The sequence below is a fragment of the Lepisosteus platostomus genome, chromosome 10 (genome assembly GCF_059453375.1).
Source record: "Lepisosteus platostomus isolate fLepPlt1 chromosome 10, fLepPlt1.hap1, whole genome shotgun sequence".
Taxonomy (NCBI): Eukaryota; Metazoa; Chordata; class Actinopteri; order Semionotiformes; family Lepisosteidae; genus Lepisosteus; species Lepisosteus platostomus.
The window spans coordinates 49,375,762-49,403,103 of record NC_142620.1 but is presented as its reverse complement, the minus strand read 5'-3'; the positions used below and the strand labels follow the sequence as shown (position 1 = coordinate 49,403,103).

Below are 27,342 nucleotides of genomic sequence, written 5' to 3'. Positions count from 1 at the left end.
TCTTCTGAAATAACAGAATAAATTAAATCTGGTCCAGTGAGTCTGCAGGTTTTCATACCAACACTTAATGAGATAAACGAGCTAGTTTTCTGTTGTAACTGGACCAGTTCACCCAGCTCATCAAGTGCTGTTGCTTTAAAGAAATCCAGAAACTCTGCAGACACACTAACCCTTGAGGACAAGGTCTCCCATCTAAGATGTTTAGTAAAAAAAAACTGTTTTTATGAAATTTAACATACATAAATTAGAACACTTAAAATTAAACTGTTGCAAAAACTTTGAAAGTACCACTGCATTTGCCAATTACTTCTATCTTCTCAGAAGTCACAAAAATAATGCTTTGCAACAATGTAATGTTAAATCACAGAAGGGTGCATACTGTATAATTGAGAAAAGGCAAATATCACAATAGTTTGTAAAGAATTCTATGACACATGATTGGCAGAACTCTGTATTACTATGACTCTTCCATATACAGTGCACTAGCTATATCTGCTATCACAGCTAGCAGGGAATTATAGTATATCTGTGGAGAAGATGTCCTCCTTGGTGACAGGAAAAGAAGCTCACAGTGCATGAATTATGTGCACTCGCCTGTTGACAGGTACATAAACCTGTTATTCTGCACATTCAGCAAATCTGATGGAGACGTTTGTTCAATACAAAAAAAAATAGAATTAATAACTAGAATACCTCATACTGAAAAACGTACATTTTTAGCAACAGTGCTGCCCCTTTACCTTGAACTATCAGCAATAAAAGATAAGTGCCTATAGAATGACAATCAACAGGGACTGACTGTTTTCTTATTTTTATTATTTTAAGTTAAACTTTTAATTATTCCTCCTACCAATTACAGTCCTTCGTAAATTCTAATATACTGTACCAATCCCATTCCCCTTGCTTTGTTCCCATTAATTGATCCGTTTTCATCAAAATCCTGTGATACAGTGGATCTCTTGAGCAAGGAGTGGAATGAGTTGACAGTGCTTGTAGGCAGAATTGGTCCAAAGATTCTTGTTGTTGCTTTTTCAGGGAAATAAACTCAGTTTACCGCTGTGAGCACTGCTGTAGGCAGTTAATGGTTTTGTCAATTAAACAGACAAAAAGCTGTCTCAAAACAACCAATTATAAGTGTCCTTTCCTCCAAGACATCCCCCTCCCAAGTGGAACTGGAGCAAAGTGATTTCTTCTTCATCCACCTTTCTACAAAAACTAGCGGAATGTTTCCAAGTAAGCTCTTTCACAACACTTGCCAAGTGCAACAGCATATCGTACTTTGTCTTCCTTTACAATGATAGGTGGGGACAAGACATTATATTTAAATATGGAGTTTTTAATGCTCTTTAAAATAATTATTTGAAGTAGTTCAGACAATATAACAGATGTAGTGCAGGCTGATGTTGAACATTTGAAGTCATTGTACTTACTGTACTCTGAACAGTTCTAAAATGCAAGCTATTACAAATAAATCCTACTTTAACGACTAAGCATTTTCAGCAAGTGTGAAGGCAACATTTTGCATAGCCATATAAAATATTTATGAACAGCTGTGGAAAAAAATAGGGCTGTGATATAAATGTATCAGTGCATTTATTAGTTAGATATTAGAATAAAATGCAATAAAATTTCCTGTGATTCATTAAAAGGTAACTATCTTTTGAAAGCAAAAAACGCATCCTGATTGATGGAGGAATTATGCATTATCAGTTGTTTGTAATTAGGAGTTACAAGCCTTTACAATAACATATTTGGATATGATGTATAAACAAGTTGTCAAGAACTGACAAATAAAAACATCTCAATGATGCATTATGGATAAGCGATAAATCATTTGCCCATATGTTACATATAGTTTGTTAATTATTGATGTGGAGCTTTAATCTAGAGTGTTCTGACAGGTCAACATCAAGAAATGCATAAATAGTGGGGTTATAAATTATTAATAATACAATGAAATGTTTGCATTATTAAAATCCAATGTAAAAGCAACCAAACCATGTACTGTATGTAGTTCCTTACAAAGAAGAAAGAAAATGCCCTCCTACATAAACCTACAAACAACAAAAATGAATATGCAGTAATCTAAAGGTCAGCTGCGCATTGTTATTGAAGATTTACATAAATTGCTGTCATACTACTTAAGCTCCAATGCAGCTATTTAAGTAAAATGAATTCCTGTCCTTTTGAGAATCTAGAAGACTTTTGAAATGGCCATTTTATTCAGTAGGTTGCATTACCTGATTTTGGAATACTCATAAAGCTACTGTAGATAAGGCTCTGGTCCATAGATTAAAAGCCATCATTCCCTCAAAAAAAGATTTCTTAAGGGTTAAAGGATTTTTTAAAATATGTAAAGCATAAAGAACTCTTTCTAAGATTAACTAGCCATTTTAGGTATTTGGCATATACTATAATTGTTTCTGAATATAGCCACAGTTCCTTTGACATTCATTGAAGAATTCATTTAAACTTAAATAGTGAAACAAAATCTATCATAAAGTGGAATGACATTTTTCTGGATAGTTCGCACTTATCGCTAATGGCATGTCTGTTGTCTTCCTGATATAGTGCAGTATATAGTATGTAATTCCTGTATATACAGTGGTGTGAAAAAGTGTTTGCCCCCTTCCTGATTTCTTATTTTTTTGCAGGTTTGTCACACTGAAATGTTTCAGATCTTCAAACAAATTGAAATATTAGACAAAGATAACACAATTAAACACAAAATGCAGTTTTTAAATGAAGGTTTTTATTATTAAGGGAAAGAAAATCCAAACCTACATGGCCCTGTGTGAAAAAGTGATTGCCCCCTAAACCTAATAACTGGTTGGGCCACCCTTAGCAGCAACAACTGCAATCAAGCGTTTGCGATAACTGGCAATGAGTCTTTTACAGCGCTGTGGAGGAATTTTGGCCCACTCATCTTTGCAGAATTGTTGTAATTCAGCCACATTGGAGGGTTTTCGAGCCTTAACCGGTTTTTTAAGGTCATGCCACAACATCTCAATCGGATTCAGGTCAGGACTTTGACTAGGCCACTCCAAAGTCTTCATTTTATTTTTCTTAAGCCATTCAGAGGTGGACTTGCTGGTGTGTTTTGGATCATTGTCCTGCTGCAGAACCCAAGTGCGCTTCAGCTTGAGGTCACGAACAGATGGCTGGACATTCTCCTTCAGGATTTTTTGGTAGACACCAGAATTCATGGTTCCATTTACCACAGCAAGTCTTCCAGGTCCTGGAGCAGTAAAACAGCCCCAGACCATCACACTACCACCACCATATTTTACTGTTGGTATGATGTTCCTTTTCTGAAATGCTGTGTTACTTTTATGCCAGATGTAATGGGACACAAACCTTCCAAAAAGTTCAACTTTTGTCTCGTCAGTCTACAGAGTATTTTCCCAAAAGTCTTGGGGATCATCAAGATGTTTTCTGGCAAAACTGAGACGAGCCTTTATGTTCTTTTTGCTCAGCAGTGGTTTTCATCTTGGAACTCTGCCATGCAGGCCATTTTTGCCCAGTCTCTGTCTTATGGTGGAGTCATGAACACTGACCTTAACTGAGGCAAGTGAAGCCTGCAGTTCTTTGGATGTTGTTGTTTTCTGACCTTTTGGCTGCGCTCTTGGGGTAATTTTGGTCGGCCGGCCACTCCTGGGAAGGTTCACCACTGTTCCATGTTTTCGCCATTTGTGGATAATGGCTCTCACTGTGGTTAGCTGGAGTCCCAAAGCTTTAGAAATGGCTTTATAACCCTTTCCATACAGCTAAATCTCAATTACTCTGTTTCTCATTTGTTCCTGAATTTCTTTGGATCGCAGCATGATGTCTAGCTTTTGAGGATCTTTTGGTCTACTTCACTTTGTCAGGCAGGTCCTATTTAAGTGATTTCTTGATTGAGAACAGGTGTGGCAGTAATCAGGCCTGGGTGTGGCTAGAGAAAATGAACTCAGCTTTCCAAAGATGTGATAAACCACAGTTGATTTATGTTTTAACAGGGGGGGGGGCAATCACTTTTTCACACAGGGTCATGTAGGTTTGGCTTTTTTTCCCCTTAATAATAAAAACCTTCATTTAAAAACTGCATTTTGTGTTCAGTGTGACAAACATGCAAAAAAATAAGAAATCAGGAAGGGGGCAAACACTTTTTCACACCACTGTACATACAGTTTGTTGTTATTAAAAGAGATGTTTTCTGGTAATTGTATTGCAAGATAATTGTCCTTGTCTTAGAAAATATCAAGCAAGGCAATTTCTCTCCTTTTGACTTCTCCTACATGTTCCATTGCCCACAGGTAACCTAGTTTCTCTGCATCGATTCAAAAGAGTGTGGTCTGTCAAACAATACTGACTGCATCCAACGAAGTCTGGCTCTGTTGCTCTCATATCTAATTAGACTTTGGCTGTAGAAAACAGAATTGAGCCACTTAGGCAATGCCAGGTGGAATATTTGGCTCACGGCACAGTACCTTGACTGCCTAAGGGGAGAGGAAGGGTTTTTTCACCAAACAGAGTCCAAAAACCTATTTTTAAGAGACCATTTTACAAAGCTTAAAAAGAAAAACGCCCCAGTTCCTCACTGCTGTTTCCCATCTGCTTACCACAAAGAACAATATCCTTTAGCCTTGAGTATGCAAGGGAACTGTGTGAAGTTCATTTGTGAGGAGGCAATTAAAACTTAATATTTACAAAAGTGCCTCCTACAAAAGAAAACATACAGTATAAATGTCTAAAGAAGGATTCCTTCACCTCCTAATCTGTTCAGTACAAATACCTCTGTTTTGGTGAGGAAAGAATTGATTGGGATAGTGTACCAACTGTTCAACATTGAGTGGAGAGAGCATGATCCCAATGTTATCTCATCCATTTCTTCTGTCTAAATTGATATCTGCGATACATTCACTGTTTTTTATCTTTAATCTGTTTTTTTTTGTCTCTTTATTCTTGAATATTCATTTTAATGTATTTCAATTGTAAAGGGACCACAGCATCACAGAAAAATCATGCTAAAATAAATCCACAGCTGAGACAATTCCAGAATTCTCGCAGGCAGGTTATTAATGGAGCTACTGTACATATGAACCGAAGCTTATACTGGAATTAAAAAAAAAGGTCTAGCACTATACCAGAACACAGCTCTGTGTGACAAAATATTAATGAAACATTGCAACTGGAATATAAATTAATTGCACGTTGTGAATCATGATTATGTGAAAGGCTTTTTAGAATGCTGTGCTGAGGATGACACTGTAAAGGTCAGTGTTTCACTTCCATCGTGTCTAAACAAGACTTTTATATACAGACTGCTGTGCAGCTTCTATCAATTTGTGGTCATTTCTCTATTTTTTAATGCCATGTTCAAACAGATGAGTAACAGGATGGATATTAGCTGCAAGTAAGACATTTCTAGTAAGCTAAGCCACTGACACTGTGTTGAAAGAGACACTACAACACTGAATTGGCCTATTAGAAAGCTGGTATAAATTTGAGCAGCCAAATGTTTTATGTACCACCTCAAGCAGATTCCATCTTAATTAAAAATGTTTTAACATTTTATTTCTGTAATCTGATACATGTAAATTTAAACCATGTAGATACTCCTGTTTGATGCTGGGGATATTTTGTTGATTTTTAACGTAGTATTTTAATCTTTCCTTTTTCAAACACTCCAATCATGTTAAATCACCTAAATCTGCTACCAAGCCTCGTTGCAGTTTGTCTGAGTCACGGTTAAGCCTTCGATTGGTTCAATCCCTGTCCTCTTGAGGCCTGGCCTCCAGCTGTTGTCTAAGCTCTAGGGGTTGTTGTTGGGGATAGGCTTGTCACAGTGAATGACAATCCTCAACATGGAACACTTGAATGCATGTCTTTCAGTGCCTTTGGGCTTCCATCTTTTTTTCAGCATTTTTTTCTTTCAGATGAACCTAAAAACAGACAAGCAGCTCCACTCCGTCATATGGATCAAAACAAGAACAAAAAGTTCATTACATACATTTAGCACCCAGAAACAAGATTATTGTTATTTTCTTTGAAAATAAGAATCATGAATTTCAGTGGTAAATGCGGAGAGGGAGGTTCCAAGATGTTAAATTATATTGTTACATTATTATTTGGTGGTGTTTGGAAGTAATGTCAAAACAGCAATAACTGCTTTTCACTGATGACGTTAAGAAAGCTTTCCTTTGGATTTGCCGGTCCATTTTTCACCTCTAAAAGTTCATATGTGATTTGTTTAGTGGATTAAGTACAGTAGGAACAAACTTTAGTTTGCAAAGAGAAGAGATTTTAAATAGTTTGAATGTTCATGATCATACATGTTATTCTTTTTAGTTCTTATTGCATACGTTTTCTATGGAAGTTGGGCAGGATGTGCAACTATGTTTTGTCCTTGGAAACCAAGGAAGTCTCAGGGAAAAAAAAACATCACAAGGTAAAACTTTTTCATTTTGTAGGATGCATTTCCATTAGTCGTTTGATGATGATGGTGATGATTATGTTTTCTTCAAGGTCTCTTGCATTTTTTTTCACAGTTGGGGGTTTTAAAATGGTCTGGCTTGAAAAAAAACATTCTTTAAGAACTCTAACCATTATCATGATAAACTGTTTCAGTGACTGTGAAGACACAGAGCATTTGAGCATTTACACAGTTCCTTATCACATAACCCTAATGATGAAGGTATCTCATACACAGTGTGCATTTTTTCATACCTCTGAACATTCTGATGCTGATGAAGTTATTTAGGATTCTCCTTTAATGTATCTTTAAGATAAGGGATCCTGCTGATTGCTGTGTGAGCTGAACAGTCAGCCCTCATTTCTTTTACTTTGATGAAACTACATGCGATTCTCATCTTCCAGTGCTACCTTCCTAGAAATTATGTCAAGCAAAGTTACTTTTATAGAATTCCAAATGCTTAAGAAATGTACTTTTCATCTTTCTGCTGATGAACCTTTTTATGTTTTACCCTGTTTTCTGTCTGCTTTCCAAATGAGAGCCATGTGCTTGTTTTGGGTGGTTACAAAAGAAAGTAAAAGATGTTTCTTACTTTTCCACAAATTAGGAAATAAATTTCACATATTATATTTTTCATTTTGCAAACCCTTTCCTGAAAATATACATATTCATATAGTGAACAGTAAAAGAAAGCAGGTTACATTTACGAACGCATAAGTAATGTCAGAAAACAGGTGTATAACTGATCTTGACACAGTATGTCATAAATAATAAGCCATATCTCTAACATTAGTAACATGGTCATAAGTCAGCATTTTGGACAAGATGGTGCTTGAAAATGCATACTCAGCTGATGTCTGATGTTGCTAAATATTTGATGTCAGCTACTAGTTCAAAACTGTTTAAGTGAAGAATATTGAAAATACTGTATCTGGGTATAATCAGGACATATTATTCTTGCATCCTGAATTTATTGAAGAAAGCCTCTCTTTTCATACATTGATCGAAACAAACTAAGTTATCCATGAGCACATACATTCTAAAATGAAGCAACAGGAAGTATTTCTTATTTTCGGCTTTTAAAAAGTCTAAACATTCACCAAAATGTAACAAAAAACTTCAATTATGTCCCTTTGTCATTATGTTGTAAAGTTGCATATTTAGTTCAATATGAATTTGAAAGGATAGCAATATTATGTGATGTAAAGCTGCATTATAATTACTGTTGTCATTTGAAAGATGACCGATTCTCATTCTATCTTTTTTATTAGTGAAGGAATATTATCAGATATTTTCATGAGGATAATGATTGTTTCCTTTTCAGTTAATATTCTTGTCTTTTCAGGGAAGCATGGACTGTTAGTTTGCGCTCTGGATTCATAACAAGAGTTATCAGTTGTTGAAGCACCCAATATACAGTACATATTGCTGTTTTGTCATTTAGCAAAGTCCATTCTCCCAGTTGCCCCACTCAATCGAGATGAATAAATGAGTACTACCTTTGCCTGTTGGTTAGTTAGCATCCCACACACATTAAATATTGAATTTATATGATTAAATTTGGAATATATTTAATATTGAACATTTAATTCACATTGTACTTTGTTCAGACAAGCTAGTAGACTGTCATTTTAGGAGCATGCAGTTGCAATGAGTTGAATATTAATCATCTGGGAGTGAATATTAATAATCTCTTGACATTTTATAAGGGTAATAGATAATATTATTTCTACTTTTTGCAGCAAGGTGTTCCTTCCGAGATACATGTCTGAAAATCTTATTCAGTTGAATAAGTGAATAGTCAGACCCAAGTTGTAAAGGAGGAGAGAAATTCTGTATCACAATCTTCAAAACAACTGATATGCTGAAAGACCATCAAGGAATGCAGACAATGGCATGCAAACTCGTGGACCTGGGGGCAGTTATCAATGTGCGATATTCTCAACTACTGGGAACCAGCTTGAATTAGCAATGACCTGAAAAACAAACAGGAAATTTTCCTGCAGAAAAGGGACAGTGAACAAACCCAACAAGAATTTCACAACAATAAGCAAAAGGGAACAGAGGAGGATTTTGTAAATCCACCAAGAGGTGACAATATCCCAAACCAACCAATTGATCTGGACTGGCCTAATCCAAATGAAAAATTAACCTACATATGGATCACGGCAGCTATTAGCATAAAATAAATCTTCCCTAAACAGCCAGTGATCCTCTACAAACGTTTCCCTTTTCCTGGCCATCATGACCACCTTGCTACCGCCTTTCATTTTGTAAAATCCCCTTTGACCAGAGCTGGTCTTCGCGTGCTGCTTTGGGCAACATGTAGACACAGAGGCCCATATACTCTACATAAAATGTGGAAAGTTGAAAACGATGCAACAAACAATGGTACAGTATTTCCAATCATCAGGATGGATCGCCACAATATTTAGCTACCATGACTACCATCACATCAGAAAGTCAGGTGTGTGGTGAAAGTTCTCGGAACAGGCTTTCCCGTGTCAGCCTGCAGCCCTGTTTCAGTAAACAGATGCAGTGCAAGAGAAGGTTGCACAATAGATTTTGCCTTGTTTTTGTTTTGCTACCATTAAAATGTAGATAGTATTTCTAAATTTGCCAACATGTATCTGGGTTGTTCACAATGCATCAGGCTCTAATCTGATAAATAATTAATTTCACATTCACAAAATCACTACAGTACTGTACATGCATATATGTGAGTTTCACAGTAGAAAACCTACACCGATGAGTCTTAATAAATAATATTAACCTTACATTTGCAAATTGGAAGTCTTTTTAGACAGTTTTGCCTCTTAGTATTGCAAAATGGCAACAACTCATTTGTAATATAAGTTTTGATCAATTTTGTTCATGACAGCTCTGGCCCAGTAAGGTGAGGGGGGAGATGTCACAGTTTTCATTTTCTCGATTATGTAATTAAACAGATGACCTTCATAAGCAGTTAATTTGTAATGTTAACTCTGCTTCTCTTGCAGCTGGTAATTTCAGGATAGGCTGCATAGCAATCCAGACTGTGACTTTGCAGCACCAGAAATGACTGAATTACTGTATCTTTTGTTGATAGCTTGCAGCAAGTCTACGTGCAAAAAAAAGCTCATATCCAGGTATGCTATATCTGTTAGTGCCAGTGGCAAGCTAACACTGCTTTCTGGATTGATTTAACCTATAATTTGTACTGTAGGTAAGAGTAGATTACTTTGTCCCTCCACTGTTACACTCATTCCATTATACCTCTGAAAAAGCTTAAAACACTTAAAAATAAAGGAGCTAATCAAAACCACGCACTGCCCACCTAATGCTTTCAAACCCTTAAAACAAGAGCTCCCAGCTAGTGCTCTGGAATAAATTCATGATTTTTTGCATTTAATGTTTCTGTGCATATCTTGGTAAAAGTTCTCACTTGTTTGCATGCATGCTTATAGGACCTTGTACTGTATGGCAGATACAGTAGCTTCTGAAATAAGAGGAAACTGCGACAATTTGCCTACTGAGTTGTCAGTTGGATTTTTAAAATACAATTAAATAAAAATGGAAAAAACATTTATTCCAACATTTTAGTTCAAACAAGTGGGTCCCATAACCCTTTACTAATTTCATATCTCCATTATGCTCATTTGCTCATTAAGCTCAAAATGTACCTTTTGTATTGAAACGTTTATGCAGTATACAGTATAGTGTGAGCTTTAAAGTTTAAGTTCAGAAACCTACAGTACCATTGCACCTTTTTGTTGTTGTAAATTGTCTTTGCTTTTGTGGATACACGTTGTATAAGATAAGATCACTTCATTAGCCATATACTTTTTCTTGCATTAGGAATTTGTGTTTTTCGCATACTCCAGCTTGCTTTCCATAAGACACATAGACACACAGACAGGGAGGGAAGCTTAGGGTCAGAGCGCAGGGTCAGCCATTGTACGGCGCCCCTGGAGAAGCTGGGGTTAAGGGCCTTGCTCAGGAGCCCAACGGAGTAGTATTCCTCTGCCGGCTGTGGGATTTGAACTGCCAACCTTCCAGCCACAGGCGCAGATCCTTAGCCACAGGATCTGATAGTGTACAACAGATTTATATGAACCAATGCAACTTCTATGCTCAAATCTTTAGCTGTTGATCATTTAACTAGTCCTTGAAATATTTATGGACTGAAGGCATCAGGTAATGCATTTGAGTGCCTCTACATTCTAAAAACATACTTTCATCATTTACCAGCGCATCATTTACCCTAGAAAATAAATTACCTTATTCCAATGACATTTTATGTTAAAACATGATTTAATACTTTTGACTGACAGTTAAAACGTAAGTCTCCATTAAACCCTAAGATGAATTAGTTATGGCATGTATAAGATTGATAAAGATTTGCAGGTAGATCACCTCCTTGTTTTACAGAATTGCACATTTCCAATGGAGTTGTCAAGCTTATTTTTAAGTCCAGGATATTTGCACTAAAGATAACAGCCTCAAGGTCAAACTGAAATTTGATGCTTGAGATTCAAACTGAGCCTGATTTTGCTTTGATATTTGTTTGTTGTGAGAAGAATTCAACATTGTCTGTGTTGTCTACTGTGAACAATGTCAGAGAGAAAACTATCATCAGTCCCTTTTGGGCTTATTGTTGAACACCAGAGCTTACTAAGTCAACATTTTAAGCCAATGAATTAATGAAATTTATGATCAATAAACTTCCTCTGATCACCACTTGACCCAGTTAATAACGATATACTGTAACAATTTATTCGCTTATGAAATTAAAGAGATAAAAGGAAGCTTTCAGTAGACCACATAATGCATTCAAGAAGCATCTGTTCCATTGCTATTAACCTCTGAAAATCACTACAAGTTATATTAATACCATCGATTACTTATGTGTTGCTCTTTGTTCCAAATATTCTGCATTTGAGAAATCCTATGTCAGAGCCAGCACCTGTGCCTTTTGTATTAAGTGTTATTTTTCAAACCAGGATTTGTTCTTTCTATGAGGCTAATTATATGCTGAGGGAATGTTGTTTGGCAAAGACTTTTATTTGAATTGATTTTATTATGTTACTAGAACATACAGTGTTAATTGAAAACTTAATTATCTGAGTGATCATCTGTCGTAACTGGTCTTCACGATCAAAAAAATGTTGAAATGTGTTTATATTTTCTTATTTTATGGACACTGTACTGTAATGTTGTTATTTTTTTCATTAAGCTGCATGCAAAGGTGTACTTCAATAGAAATTTAATTTCTCTATATTGTTGGAAAGGGGAGTTACAGTAGTAAGAGTTAGGAACCTCTTACCGTTTTAGCCTGAGTTAGGTATACTGCATCTGCATACTATATACCATAGTGTTGTATATGTACTGTAGCTCAATCTAAAAGTTAATTAGAAACTTGAACCTCACATCTTTGTGCTGGCTCTTTTGAACGGTATTTGGATTTAGGATTGCCGAACAAAAAGCTTTCTTGATGCGTTCTTGCATTTACTTTTATGGACATATTGTATTCAGAGAAGATCGTAATCTACGAACAATAGCTCTTGATGTATGAAACAAGATTCTATCAAAACGCATTTCTTGCTTTCTTGCTTTATCTGGAGGTAAAACACTAGGAAAGCAGAATGTAGAGCCTGACATTTCTGAATGTGACTGAAGTATCTAACTTTAGCAAGCATGCTTCATGAGATCTGCTGATAGCAGTAACCTGACAGAGACAAAAAGAAAAGGCCAGAGAATAACATCTGCTGAAAGAGTGCCACATTGACACAATTGGATAAAAAGCGGAGAAGAAGCTTGCAAAATTACACTTTCCACCCAGAGTTTAGTAACGCTTAAAGATTGGAGACACTGGCCGTTTCCCTTACATAGAATGTGATGTGTGCAAGAGATCAATTGCAAAACAGGGCTCTGAACTGTTCTGAAATCTATTAAAACACTAAGGTTAGTCAAACTGAAAGAAGACTCACTTTTTTATTTTAATATCCACTTCCACATGGAAAGAATGTGGTTCTCAGATCAGTGTAGGTTTCAGGTCTTATTGTACTGTACCACACAAATCTCTGTTTAATGAATTGAGAACTACAATAATTATGGTTCTCTATCATGCATTGCTATATTACACATACAGGTAATACAGTACTTCTTCCGCTCTTTCATATCTCTTCTTTACATACAGTATCTTTGCCACAGACACCTACAGATTTCACTCCTACTGTATGTATTTTCATAGTAATAAGAGTTGTATTCCTGAATTGTGTTTCCACAGTAATGAAAAGTTTCCACCCTTAAGCTCAAAGACACAGAGCTCCCATTTCAATTTTTAAAAAAGTCCACTACTTGATGTACTCTATATTTTAATTTCAGACACATTTATCATGTGTGTGCAGGTGGAATGTTGCAGTAAGTTTTAAACACAACCATGAATCATGCTTAGTTATACAGTTTAGGTCTAGTACACTATTTGGTTACTTCAAATCTGCAAAAAAAAATCCCCAACTTTACAAAAGTTGGAAATGGTTTTTAACATTTCTGACTGTACATAAGAGTCAGTGATACAGTTACAAAGTTACACAACTTTTAGAATCTAGCATTTGTGGCAACTATGATTCTGAATTAATCTGAATCATGCCATATGTTTATCAAGAAACCAATAAAACATGTCCCATTTTACCAAAAAAGCTTTTTGGTTATGGTGTAGCAATCATATTGTTACAATAAATGTTTTTTTATCTTAAATACATTGTACTTGCTGTATTCCATAAAATTAAATTACTGCAGTTTTATTAAAAAATGTTAATGCAAAATGCATATTAGTAATATAATGTTGTTAAAAAGCATAGACACTACCTTTAATACCTTTATGGTAGCATTAAAATAATTTAGAATAACGACTAAATTCTGTTGAGGTTTTGTATTAAATATTTCAAGGTATTCAAATCCTGCCCATCTTCATGAAAATGACATGAAGATCTTCACTGACCTCATTACCTCATCAACAAAATAACCTTTCATAACACCTTAAGTGAAGAATTCCTATTAAACATACCCGTAAATATCGTTGCTTATCAGCATAACTTGAAAACATTGTTGAATAACATTACAGAGTCGAGTACAGTATTTTGATAACTGATCTTTGTGTCCAAAGTCTTCATAAAGGAGGAAATACAGAATTTCAGTGCATGTAAAAAAATGCAAGGTGGTTAGCTGAAGATTACTCTCCAACAGCATAATGCTCAGATGAAATGCATCGCCAAATAAAAAAAAACTGTTACCACTTTGTAAGGGTGGTCTGATTGGTGTGGGAATATTAAGTGGCTGTGGACGGCAGGCGTGTGCTTTGGCTCCAGGTTGACAAGAATGATAGCTTTCATTTGCATGCAAAAGCTCCAGCTGTCCCCCCAAGATGGATGGAGGCTCCCTGCTTCATCTTTCACTTGAGCTCCGCATTTTTCATACAATGAAAAGAAAAAAATTAAGCAGGGCCAAAAGATAAGAATTTTCATAAAGTACAATTTCCGCACTCTCCTTGAAATGAAGGTTACGCTTAGGGGTTTTAGCCATTTTTTATTAAAACACCAAAGAACTGTGTGCATCTAAATAAGCATGACACAGCCACCTATTGCTTAACATTATGAGCTGCTGATTTGTTGTAACATACGCTGGAATTAGATGTGTAGAGGGTACAATTCCCTTCTACTGTCTGTGCTCCAGGTTTTATTATTATTTCCATTCTTACTGTTTTTTCAGCAGTTTCTAAGGTCTCAGCTTTCAGTTACATATGTACTGTTCAGTATATAGCCTTTTTCCATAGTAAAATCAGCTCTTGCCTACTGTAGACTTCTACATTTGTTTTAGTGTTCTTCTAAAGTTATTTAACTGCCATAAAATTCTTAACTCATTGTTTTCTTACTGTACTACAGTTACAGTAACTGCATAATCTGTCCGTCCCATATTTACATGTTATTTTGTACAGTACACTATGGGCCATTTTAATGAGGTTTCACTTGGATTACATATCTAAATGCAGCTGATCAGCTTTGTATTAAAACATTGAAGCTGTAAAGTTCAGTGTCATAGGGCACTGCATTTGTTTTTACGTTCTCTCTTTTTTATTGCAAATATTTCAATAGGGTGTACAAAAATGTATCTTTAAAGAGTCATCACAAATGTACTGGAAGGCACAATAAGTATAACTCCTAATTGCAACTGCTATTGTTTTTTTGTCTATAATGATAACTAAATATATACATTCCCATTAGGTAACCCATTTTCTTTTCAGACAACAGTTATTTATGGGTTCTTAACATTTGCAATCAAGAATGAGATAAATGGGTACAGGTGTTCACATTTTGGTATGATCTGAAGCAGACCTGAATAATAAATTGCTTTTTGTGTCTAATGAGATTTTAAAGCTGTTTGGATGAAAAAAGTCTCAGAAGCCTCAAAAAAGTAAGGCATACTGTATACATGATAAATCTAAATTCTACTAAGATAAACCAATTACATACATTTTTTTTAATATAAGAAATTTATTTTAAATTTGTATTTTATTATATACCTATGTGAATGAAGGGTAATAGTATTTTTATATGCATCTTTACTAACACTTTAAAGATACACTAAATTTAGGCAGAGATGGAAGCACAAAGATGAATATTTTTCTTTCTCTTAGAGAACCTGACTGTGTCTCTTTTTAAGAAGAACCATATAGTTATGAAATGGTTTCACAATTCAGCCAGAGGATTTGGAATTCAGCATATTTATTTGCACTTTCCTACTTCTGTCCACACGAGTACATAGGAATAACTTATAATTTACTATGATGGCACATGTATAAGGAATCTGAATATTATTAAAGAATATAATGTACTTGTCTTAAAGACTGTGTTGTGTGTTTCTTTAAAATAACCAACTGTTTCTCATAAAGACTGTAGTCAGCAAAACCAACTAGTTTCTTTTATTCAATGTAATGTGTATTAGTAAAAACTCCAAAAAGGCAGGGAATCTTATCTACAGAGACTGCCTTCACAGTATACCAAACTGAATCAAAGTGCCCCTTAAATATATTTTAAAACTCCAAAAGGTTAATGAGTCCAGCCTCAAACAGAATAATTCATAATTCATTTTAATGTTCAACATTTTTGTGATCTAATGTTTTTTTTGTAGAGGAGTGGATGACAAAATACAGATAACATGCCATCCAAAATAAAAAAAACAGTTTATGACTCATCGTCATGATCTTCAATTTATTCAAACAAACAAAAATGCCTAGAGTACAGGGAAAATAAGTGCAACATCTCATTCAAACAATTGACTCAGCAGTTTTCAACAATCATTAATTCAATCAAATATCAAATTTAAAAAGAGAATAAATGCACACACATAAACTAGACACTGACTAACAAGAATACTGTGTTCATAATTACAAACTATCTTAGACTTATTTGTGCCAAAAAGTTCAAAAGTTGTAATTAAAATACATTTAAACCTTTAAAACATTAAACCCTAAACCAATATTATGTTATCTGTCAACAACAAAAAGAGTAAATAACAATGATTAAAGGTTAAACTTAGTCAATTATAAAAAGGTGTACTACAGTAAATCTAGTTACTAATTCATTCCAATTGATGACAATGTGTTTAAAGATTACGATCTAAAAGGTAGATCTCAAAATCTCCACTTCTCATAGTAATGGCTGGAATTTTAGAAAACAAAAGTGAAGGATAAAAGGAGAAATGTTGAACTAGTTTTTATATTTTTACATGGAGTTAGATACTGTAAATATACTGTACTATAATTGCACAATTTTTGAGTCCTGAGATAGACTTGAACACAAATTGTCATGTTATTACCTTGAATTCTAAGATCTATGACTTTTGAAACAGTAGAGGAGCATGTGTAAAAATCCAGATATATTTTACCCATGTAATTTACTCTTGATTTTTTCAAAACTAAGCTGAACCAAGACATCAAGTAAATGTTTATCATTCTCTTTCCTTATATTTTGTGGCACAGAATAACTACACAAGAAGCTATAATGTAAAGTCGGGTTTATTTGTTATAATCTGCTGAAAGCGGGACATAACAGTGTTTAGTTTTAGTAATTAATCTGCCGAGCTTTTTATAAATCAAAAATGTTGTTTTTTTTACTCAAAGTGGCCTTTGGCATGATGAGTCCTTTATCCTACGCTTTATTAACATAGTTGATAATAGAACACTCATGAGTTCTAAAGTGTTACTCATTTGCAATATCCCCTAAAGAGACCATTAGACATTCTCCATTATGGACTGTGTGATTGACAAGCTAAATTACAGACACACTCTTCTGTATAGAATGTCTTTTTTGTTTTGAGAGTGAACATGTGTGATTGGGATTTCACATGTGTGAATCAATAAAAACAATAAGCAGAAGAAGCAGGAAATAATCATGCTTTAATCCTTCTTTCTTGTCTGCTTATGTTGAAGAGACATCCAGGCCGAACCCTGTGGTTTTACTATGTTGACATTGCAGTAGTTTTCGATCTACATTAACATCTAAAATTATAGGAACAACTACACAAAAACCAGCTGTAAAATGTTACACTGCAAACGTTATTTTCATTTTCATTATTATTTCTTGCTCAACGTGTCTTTATTTACTTTGAAAACCAAGTAAATAATACGAAGACTTCCCCAGATGCTGCTTGGTAATGTGCATCAGAATAATTAGAAATTATGAGCTGTTTAGACGACAATCAGAGAAATAGACTTGAAGTGTGGTGTATTTGCAGAAGTTCCACCTGCTGTTCATTTTACATACCGTAGGATGAAAAACAGCATAATTACCAATGTTGTTAAAATGATGAACTTCCAACTCTTTTGCATTTCGGCCTGTCTGTTCTCTCCATTACATCTCTGTTTTGTCTTCCAGCTCTCCTCACAGTCAAGCCTCCTAAAGTGCTGTTCCCCCTGGAAAACCAGCCAAATGTTATTGATGTCCAACTGGGTAAGTCTCCTCCTGGGAATAGCAGATCCTTAACTTTCCTTTTGCTAACAGATGGGTGAAATTACATGGAGCAGGAAAGCTTCATTGCTGCCTTTCTTATATACAGCTCAATTTGATTCTGCTAATTTATCAAAGTAGAGTTTTCTGCATGGTTAGTTTGGTTAAGGTTGTGAATGGTAGAGGAATTTGGTGTTGTTCATTTTCTGTTATTAGCAGACCTGGAATAATGTAAGTTAGTATTTTTTTCCATCAAAGTTCAATGCCTGTGCAGGAGAATTTTGATTTGCTATTGCAGATTTGTATATACACAACAATTCTTTTGCTAAAGGTAATTTTTCATTCATACAAATGCCCCTCCAATCCAAGTCTTTTTATAGACCCAAATATACTGTATCATAAAAACAACATTTAGTGGTAAGACTAAGACTAATATGTTTTGCGTATCAGTAGAGTCCAGGGTTCAATCTCCAACATGTCTTATTGAGGAAGGGTACAAATCACTCTTTTCACTTGGCCATGTGAGATACAGGTCTAGTGCCCTGTACCTAACCTCACATCACTTCAAGGGGTCATGAATTTGCACAATCACATACAGTACATAAATGCATCTATTAAAGAAATCCATCTGCCAAATTTTAAATTGCATGAATATCTGGATCTACTGAACTGCCAAATGGACATTTGCATATCTTTGTGTGGACAGTGTTTTCATTTTCAGTGCTTTACAACATAATTTACTATATATACAATTCAAGAGAGAAACGACATCCCTCTCCACACAAGGGGATCTCATCACCAGTTTTAAAGCTTGTTTTCAGTAATGTTGCACAAAGGATTTGAAAAAATAATAATGATTTTTTTCAAATTTAAGTTTCCAGTTTTGGAAAACATTTTAATGATTTCGAAAAGATTTGTGTGAATTACTCAGTTCAATGATGGGTTCCTCTTCCCGTCACAATAACCTCAAGACTAAGAAACTGTTCATTTGCAGACGGACCAAAATGCTGCTACTTCCTCTTCTCACAGAGTAATTAAGAAATATCTCTTTTGTAATTGACAGCAGCTGCTGATTTTCCACAGAATCAAACATTCAGTGTGAAAATGGATTTCAAATGATTTGGTCTGTTTCCTCAGTTGTAGTGCCTTTCATGGGCCAAGCAGAGATCTCAAGATACACACAACGTTTAAATCTTACAGTCTGCTGAGGGCAGTTGACAATAACAAAGCAATTCAGAGAAACGCATATTTAAGCTGTCTTCTCTTGGTAAATTATAGACTATTATTCCACATGCATCAACACGGAGACTATGAAGAGACAGCTGAAGAAATGAAGTTTCCGAGCCCCTATAGTGCTGAGGAAATGTCTTTTTTCTAGCACATCGTATTTAAATAATATGGTTCTATAACAGCTGGTTGTTAAATACAATCTTGAAGCTTGTAGCTTCCACATCCCTGACTTTTGTTTTTCATTACCATTCTGTGTTTTAAGGGTTTTTTTTTCAAGGCAGTTACACAAATTTAGTTGGACATAGCTCTCCGTTAATTTGTGCATCATTCAATAATTATAATAATTATAATTCTAATTAGGTTTTAAATTCATGCTATCCCAAAGAGTAAGAGTAAGAGTTGTATAATTTTTAGATTGTACAATTGTAAAAAGATGGTCTTTTTCTTCTTAAAATATATATTTGAGAAATTAAAGGATTCACATACACATATCAATATAAAATGTAACATTTTTTAGAAAGCTACAGTATGTTACCACAGTGCAATAAACGTTATTTTAAAAAATATTGTATTGAAAAAAAATATTTTCAGTTATTTACCTCGTGTACAACATGAAAACTTTTTATTTTGATTTATTTTATATGCTGCAGTTCAACCTCCTTTAAAAGGTATTTAAAATCATATTGATAAGTACATATGAAGTCATTAATATCACATTGCTTTTTTATATTTTCTGTTGCTTAATAATACAGCCTTAGCAAACAGTACATTATTCACTTATGTATAAATTAATTTGAGCAGATTCCCCTGAAGATATCAATGGTCTTAACTAGAGGCTAAAGAGGCACTGTTTTTTTCTTGTGATAGTACTAGCACTGACATTTGTTTTTTTGTGCCAAATACTGGGCAACCACAGCATATGTTTTCTCATCTGAAAATCATATAAAAACATTAATATTAAATGTTCAGCCTTTTACGCAGAATTCTGAAAATAGAAATTCTTCTGCTTTGTATTCTTGCACATAGTGTAAGAACATAGATAATGTAAAAATCTGAAAAATTCTTTGCTATTGTCTTGTCTTTTGTCAGTGGCATAGAAAGAAAATCTGTGTCAATTCTTTTGCACATTTTTTATCTTTACCTTTTTGGTGTGGTTATTATATTTCTGATAGGATGAAGAGCTGTGCAGCCCCAAACCAATTAAACTTAATAGAGTGAGCAGTCTGTATAACACAGCATAAATCCCTCTCATCCACTTTCCTCCTTGCTTTCACAATGCATGTAACTCCATCTGTCATAAGTATTACACCCATGCACATCATGATTTAAGAGGGCTATGCAGAAACATGAGATATGAAACTATTTAGTACACCGTATACTGTACAGATAGATAAAATGGGGACTTTAACTTATATTAAAAAGCATCTCCCCTAAAACATTTGATGATGCTTTCTTTCATCTCAGAAAGTTTAAAGTGATTGTAATTATAATGAAACATTAATTGCAGCTATTTACCATTGAGAGCTGTTTTTTTTGTTGTTGCTGGCACAGCAAACTCTGCTCTTTGATTTAAATCCAAACAACAGCTAAGTTATTTGCCAGTGGCATCTGCAGAATGTCTAGAACCACATTCTGTTTTTTTTTTTAGTAATAGCCAGCCCTTTATTGATATTGTTCATAAAATGGTGTGTCAATTCTTTGTGTCTTGTCTTTTATAGTACCCCAGTAATGCAGAGAATCCTGCTAGGATCTTGTTTCTCTCTTTTACCAAATACATTCTACCATTGTGTACTGTGAGTATTGAGAGCCACATACAGAATACAGCAGCTTTCTGATGGAAATACACAGTAGTTTAACACTGAGCCTCCTTACAATGAAGTAACATTTTTGTTTAAATTGGTCAGAAAGAGGTATTCAAAATACAGTTTTCAGGCCTATAGTCCTTTAGTGCATCTTCACAGAGATATAGAAATATACAGCAGTTAATTCAGTTGATCTATAATTAGTCCTGGATTTGTATTGAATGTCCTTCCAACAGTCTTAGACATACTGTAGCTGCAAGCAACTCTGAACAAAGAATTACGATCATTCTTTATATAGTATTTTAGAAGGAACATCTTTCCCTGTTAGCTATTTGTGTGAATGATGACAGAAACACAGAAGTAGGAAGAGTTATGAGAGGGAATAATAGCATGTTAAATAAACCTTGGGTATAGACTTAACAATGTGACAGCTCTCTCAAGGCTTACTTTTCCAGCAGTAATTTTCATCATTCCAACACTGACATTAATTTCTTAATGACATTGAGAAGTGCCATACCAAAATCACTGAGATTATTTTGATGTATTTTATTATTTGTATTGACGACTATTACTCTATCCATCTGTTATTAGAAGAGCCACTTATTCTTTGGGGGGTCACAGCAAAACTGAAGCCTACTGTATAACAGATGTACAAAGCACAAGACATTAATAAGTCTACCTACCTGCTTGTACCCTGGAGTAGACACAAGTCCATCACAGGGACACACACCAAGGGACAATTTAGATTAGGCAACCAAATGTAGCCACTGTGTCTTTGGGTAGTAAGAGGAAGGTATAGGATCCAGCAAGAACATTACATGAGAGAGAATGCAAACCCCACAGATAGGAAAGAATGAATTGTACCCTTGACCCTAGAGCTGTGACCTCTTACTGCCATTTCCTTGTGTATTGCTCTATGAGTCTTAGTACTGCTGCTCATGCTGTATGTTAACAACATATAAGAAAGATTTGAGTCATAAGCACTGAAACTGTAACAAATAAAATGAAGACATTTCCAAATAATGAAACAATAGGTATGAATGTGCCCATGAAGCTGTCCTGCTAATGTGCAAATATTAAGGATCTCCAGTGTATTTACAGAAGTAATTGTCGAATAATTCAACTTAATCAAACTGGTGAACATAAAAGCAGAATGTATCCATGCACAGATAGTTGATGAGAACCTGTGGCTGAACAGAATCAGTAATTAATTGTTGAGCATAGCTGTCATGAGTTCTTGCGGCTGGACTATTAGGGCACAGCTGTCTTGGTTTATTAGCCGAAAAGACACTAAGTGCAGGGAAGATTTAATGGCTCCTTGAATATCAGTTCCCTTAACCTTTACACAAGAAGGGGATATTATTAGCTGTAGGGTGCCTGATTAGAAAAATGGGCATCTGAACAGAAGTGACACTCAATGAAGAAAAAACCTTTTGACTTTTGATCTATTCTGGTTCGGGAGGGCAAGAGAGTGAATGAGCTGCTTTGCAAGCAGTAGTGGCTGTATAATTTTGTTTATTATATCACAGTACAATGTACTCAATGAACCAGCAAAGCAATCTTGCATCATATGTTTTCACTAATCCGTATTTTTCAATGAAATTTTAGAATGAAGTTAAAAAAAATCACCAAAGGTATTAAAAAACGTCTGTCCTTTAACAACTTCTAAAACCTTTTGAGCCAGAAAAGACTTGTGATTCACATTGTCTGTTGACTGGTGAACAGAACCAGTAGTACTATGGGAGCTAATGTTTTTGTTCACAAATCAAAGATAAAAGAAATTTTATTCCCCCAATTTATCAAACATGTATCATTTTTATCAAGAATAAATGTATGTTACTATAGCTTCTGTACAGTACATATATCTATCTGCAGTATATAATCCCCTTCTTTTTGATAAAAGAATGGAAATCCAAAGGATTACTGTATTGCAGCATTTATTTTCTGTACCCTTAATACAGTATATTAGAAAACTATGACACCAGTTATGAGCAGAGTGATGACACAGTCATAGATGTTACTATTTTGTTAGGTGCATAAGTAATCAAGGTCAGAGGTGTCCATTCCTGTTTTGCAAACAGACTTCTAATTTTCGGGGAAATTTGGATACTTTAACACAATGTCTGACATTTCAAAGCAGTTCTCCAAGGACGACCCCCCAGCAAAATTAATTCCCACTCATACAGCTGGGTATACTGGAGTAACTGGGGTAAAGTACGCTATCTGTAGCTTGACACCATTAAATTAACAATTTATAAAGACTTGGACCATTGTCACTGTGATCAATATTGCAGGTTCTTCTTAAGCAATTTAGAGATTTAATTATGCCTTACTTCTGAGTACTCTTCAGCCTTCAAGAGCCACAGTTATTTTAATTGAACAGATCACTTACTTAATTCATCAATAACATATTGCCAAAGCTTAAACACGGGTGACCTATAAGGCCATCTGAATTAGAGCTGTCTTCTACCAGGGTTAGACACCTTTTCTTTACTGATTTATTGCCTTTGTTTTGCCCATTAATAGTAAATCCCCTATATCATATTAAAAAAATATCTTTAAATCTATAATAACAAATGGGACAGAGAAAATGAAGGAATTGTACTGTATACAGTACACCTAGCTGCAAACTTCACCAGGACCAACAGATTGACAATGGACTAATCAATTAATCTGTTTATGTCAAGAGATTGGACATGTTTTCGGTGTATTCACAATGTTTTGGGTTTTTTTTTTTTGTTTTGTGGAGCCTTTCTTTGTAAAAACCTTTTTAAGCTGAGAAATAACAGACCAATCAGACTTTATAATATCCAGGAACTGAGACATAATGTACTCCATTACAGCTGTTGTGCCTACACATACCGTACGCTGAGAAGAATATGATACAGAGGCAGAAAGGCATTCTGTTGAGCTTTTAAAAGAATCCCATGTCAAGATGACAGAATAATAGCAGGAGAAGAGCTTGAACAGCCCTCGTCTCTCTGTTAGGACCATTTGAGTTGTTCGGAAACTCATACATATGTAAATATGTTGTATTTGGGAACTCAGGTTACGAAAACAACACAAAAGCAAATTGCTTAGTTTTCATAAAGTACAGTAGATCGACAAAGAATCTACTGAATCTTGAAATTCAATATGCACCTTCACAATTTCATATTTTTAGTTAGTTTCTCAATTACCATTTTAGGAATACACAACTGTGGATTGTTTTCATGGAGTAGTGTTTACAGCATGTGAAGTGGTGAGAGCCTCAATAGCTTTCTGATCCAATACTCTCTCATCTTGCCATAATTCTGCTGCAATTCATTTGAATCATTAAACTTGTTGAAAGCGGTAATGTGACCTAAGCTCCATTGACTGATTCTGTAGAGGAACACATACTGGGGTGAAGGTTTTTCGAATTACAGTTAATAAAGGTTGAGTGGCTTTGCAATGTTGCAGACTCAAAAAGTAATACATAATTTGCTGTATAACCAATACAGTAGCCTTGCAAGACAATATTTAAGGCCAGTATTATTTTAGTATTAATTTCAGCTTCCCTATCATATGGGTGTATAATGCAACTTCTAAGGGTCACACATCTGTTCCATTATCATGACGTCACATATTCCTAGTAAGCTTGGTGTCAACTCAGGCACTCAACTAGATATATAGGGTCAACTTAGAGACACCAGTTCACTCAGCCATCATGTACTGTATTGAAAGGTTGGAGAAAATCTGAGGATAACAGAAGGCACTGCACTCCAGATTCAAACCCAGGACCAAAGAACTGTGAGGCAACAGCGCTAACAGCCATGCCACTGCACCTCATAAGAAATTTCCATTTTAATGACTTATAGTATGATATACAGTACATTACAGTAAATTCGGGTACACAGAAGCTCTAGTATGGCACAATAATATTTAGAAAGTGTCTGAGAGTTCCTATGAAAACTCAAGTCCTTATTTGCTCTTACATGTTTCCAATAATTAGGACAACCATTGTGAACCCTTGTTATTGAATTATTGGATTTGTGCATTATATATTCATTGTAACCAACCTACCTCCATGGTTAAAATCCTGATTGTCTAGGACGATTTTGGGTAGGCATGCCCAACCAAACCAAAATAAATTAATTGCAGAAAAACCTATATTTATTGTGATAGTAAAACTCTAGAGACAGCTAATATCTTTGATGAATGACTGGCAATAGACCATACTCAAAAGCTCTGTCCATTGCTAAATAAGAAACTGACAAACTGACATCAGGCATTTTACGGTCAATAAATAATAGAAACTGGCAAAGAATATATTGTCACCTTGGTTCCTATTATCTCTTGGCCATATTTCTTATGTAAAAGTTTATACAATGTTTTTTATTTTTAAGACAATTTTAATAATATTCCTTATAGTATTGTGTATTCACACTGTATAGTAGCCCAGTAATGATAATTCTATTGAAATGTAAACAAATACTATATCTTTATTATTTTTGTTTCCTTTTGTTCTGGAGAGCACTGGCACTTTATCCAAAATGTTCACATCTACTGTAGGTAGGTTAGACTTACCTACAGAAGCAACATACAGACGGAATAATCTCTTCACATTTATCAAATGTATGCTGTATGGTTCATATAGGGATATGCAGTATTTTTAATGAAAACCATGAAACCAATTAAAACCGTTGACTGACCCTGTACGTGACTTAAAAATATGTACAGTAAGTAATGAATGTTTTGCCATTAAAGAACTATAAGTGAAAGGAAAAGAAAATGAATTCCCTTTCTGTTATTTGAATTCGATGGGAAATTTTTGTCCTCAGTTTAAAGTCATGCCATAAATACTTGAGCCTATTATAATTGTCACTGCTGATGGTTTCTGAAACGTCTGCTGAATTTTTGTTTATGTAGGTAGGCCAGTTGGAAATTGCCTTGAGGATATATCACTATGTCAGTTTAATTGCTCTGTGAATATTAAAATTGAGTAGCTCTTCTGACCTCATCATAATTAAAGATGGTCATTCTTCAATGGAAGGAACTGCTCTTATATACAGTAGGCAGTTACCTTTGTAGACTGCTACTAATTAGATCCGAATAAAATGGGCACTAAGACTTTTTAGACACTCAGGGTGAAAAATAGTTCTCATATGCTTCATGGCTTACAGTTAATAACAATAATGAAGCTGTGTTATAGAGAGACTATACTTTGATTTTTTTTAAACGTATTGGTGAAAATCATCATTTGCAATTCATCATGGATGGTCAATACACATAACAAATATGGATCAAACTAATGACTCAATGAACTGCTCATTGACCAGTTTGTTATTCTAGGGGATGAATTACTGTATGAAGGTTTTTAGTCATGTACATATTAAATGTGAAAAGAATTGTTTCTTTATTTAACTAACTAACATGTTTTTTCATTTAAGATGTTGCACATACTGTACATGGATCCAGACCTTAAAATAAAACGCTTCTGTGTTCTGCATTGCGTTTTTCATTCTGAAAAAGCAGTTCGGTTTGCTTTCAGTAATTCGCTAACCTGTTAAGCAAAATGAGCTCAGCTTGTAGTTTGCCTCTCAACGAGTCAGAATCTTTTACAAACGCCCCTCATCTGCGTATCAAAATGGTGTTGATAAATGTACACATTTTTTTCTGACAACCTGTAAAGTTGTAGTAGAGCTCTTTGGGCTGACCTCCATTGTGGCTTTTGGCAGATACTGCACATTCTGTGCTGCACAAGAAGAACTAATTAGTTGTGCATTGACGTGTCACATACTGACAGGAATTTCTCTACTCAGCAGTAGGGATGCATATTACAGTGGTTCCTGCTAGAAATGCTACAAGGATCCTCACCGATTCAGTTTTTTCATCCTTCATTTGGTAACTAATTCATGCTCCACACTAGGGTGTAGTATCAGCTGTATGACTCCTCTGGACCACAGAGAGAACCTAAATCATCCGGATGTTTCAAAATAAAATATTTCAGTTTTCCAAAACACAATTTGTATTGTAGTTTTATGTACAGTAGATTACAGAAATGCTAAGTTGACACCCCAGGTAGGGTTAGCATTCACACACTACTTTGACAATTTTTAAGCCCAGGGATGGAATTTGGTTCCCAAGTCAGGTTTAGGATAAGTAGTTCTTAGCTCCTATTTGAATTTTTTTTTTCCGAAAACTCTCTGGGGCCTGGATGTCACGGTGCACAACGCGGCAATAGTATCCCAAATCTGTGTCGGTCGGATCAAACGTTGTAACCAAGCATTGTTGAATGTCATTCCCTTGCATGGGCTTTGATCAATGGTCTTGATTGTTTCCCACTCATACTTTTTGGTTTGGAAAACATGTCAAAATCCTATGCCCAGAGAAGATCAGACATAGATCGCGGTAATTCTTAGTTGACACCCCAGGTAAGGTTAGGATTCAGACACTACATAGACAATTTTTAAGCTTAGGAATGGATTTTGGGTCCCAAGTGAGATTTAGGACGAGTGGTTTTTAGTTCCTATCTGAAATGTTTTTTTTTTTCTGAAACTCTTTGGAGCCTGGATGTCGCGATGCACCGCGCGGCATTTGTATCCCAAATTTGAGTCGGTCGGATCAAACGTAACCAAGCATTATTGAATCTCATTCCCTTGCATGGGCTTTGATCATTGGTCTTGATTGTTTCACACTCATACTGTATAGCATTATGATAATACATTCAGTCATTTTAGTTTACATTTCTTTAAATGACTATTTAGTACATTTAGGACTATTTAGTTTTTGTTACATGATATACAATTGCAGTTTTCTACCATAATAAATTACCTTTCCCAGTATGTGATCTCATGATAATGTTAAAGAGCTAAAATCTACAAACCCTTTAGCTTATTATTAAAGACAT

The 27,342-nt window shown here is 35.0% G+C and overlaps 1 protein-coding gene across 2 annotated transcripts in view; it reads left to right on the top strand.

Moving 5' to 3' along the window:
- il1rapl2 (interleukin 1 receptor accessory protein-like 2) overlaps positions 1-27,342 on the top strand; it is a 299,082-nt gene that overhangs the window by 232,915 nt on the left and 38,825 nt on the right. For both annotated transcript variants that reach the window (XM_088596851.1, XM_088596850.1), the window contains exon 6: positions 17,368-17,442. In XM_088596851.1, the coding sequence (XP_088452977.1) occupies positions 17,368-17,442 (75 nt within the window). The remainder of the gene's footprint in view (positions 1-17,367; positions 17,443-27,342) is intronic.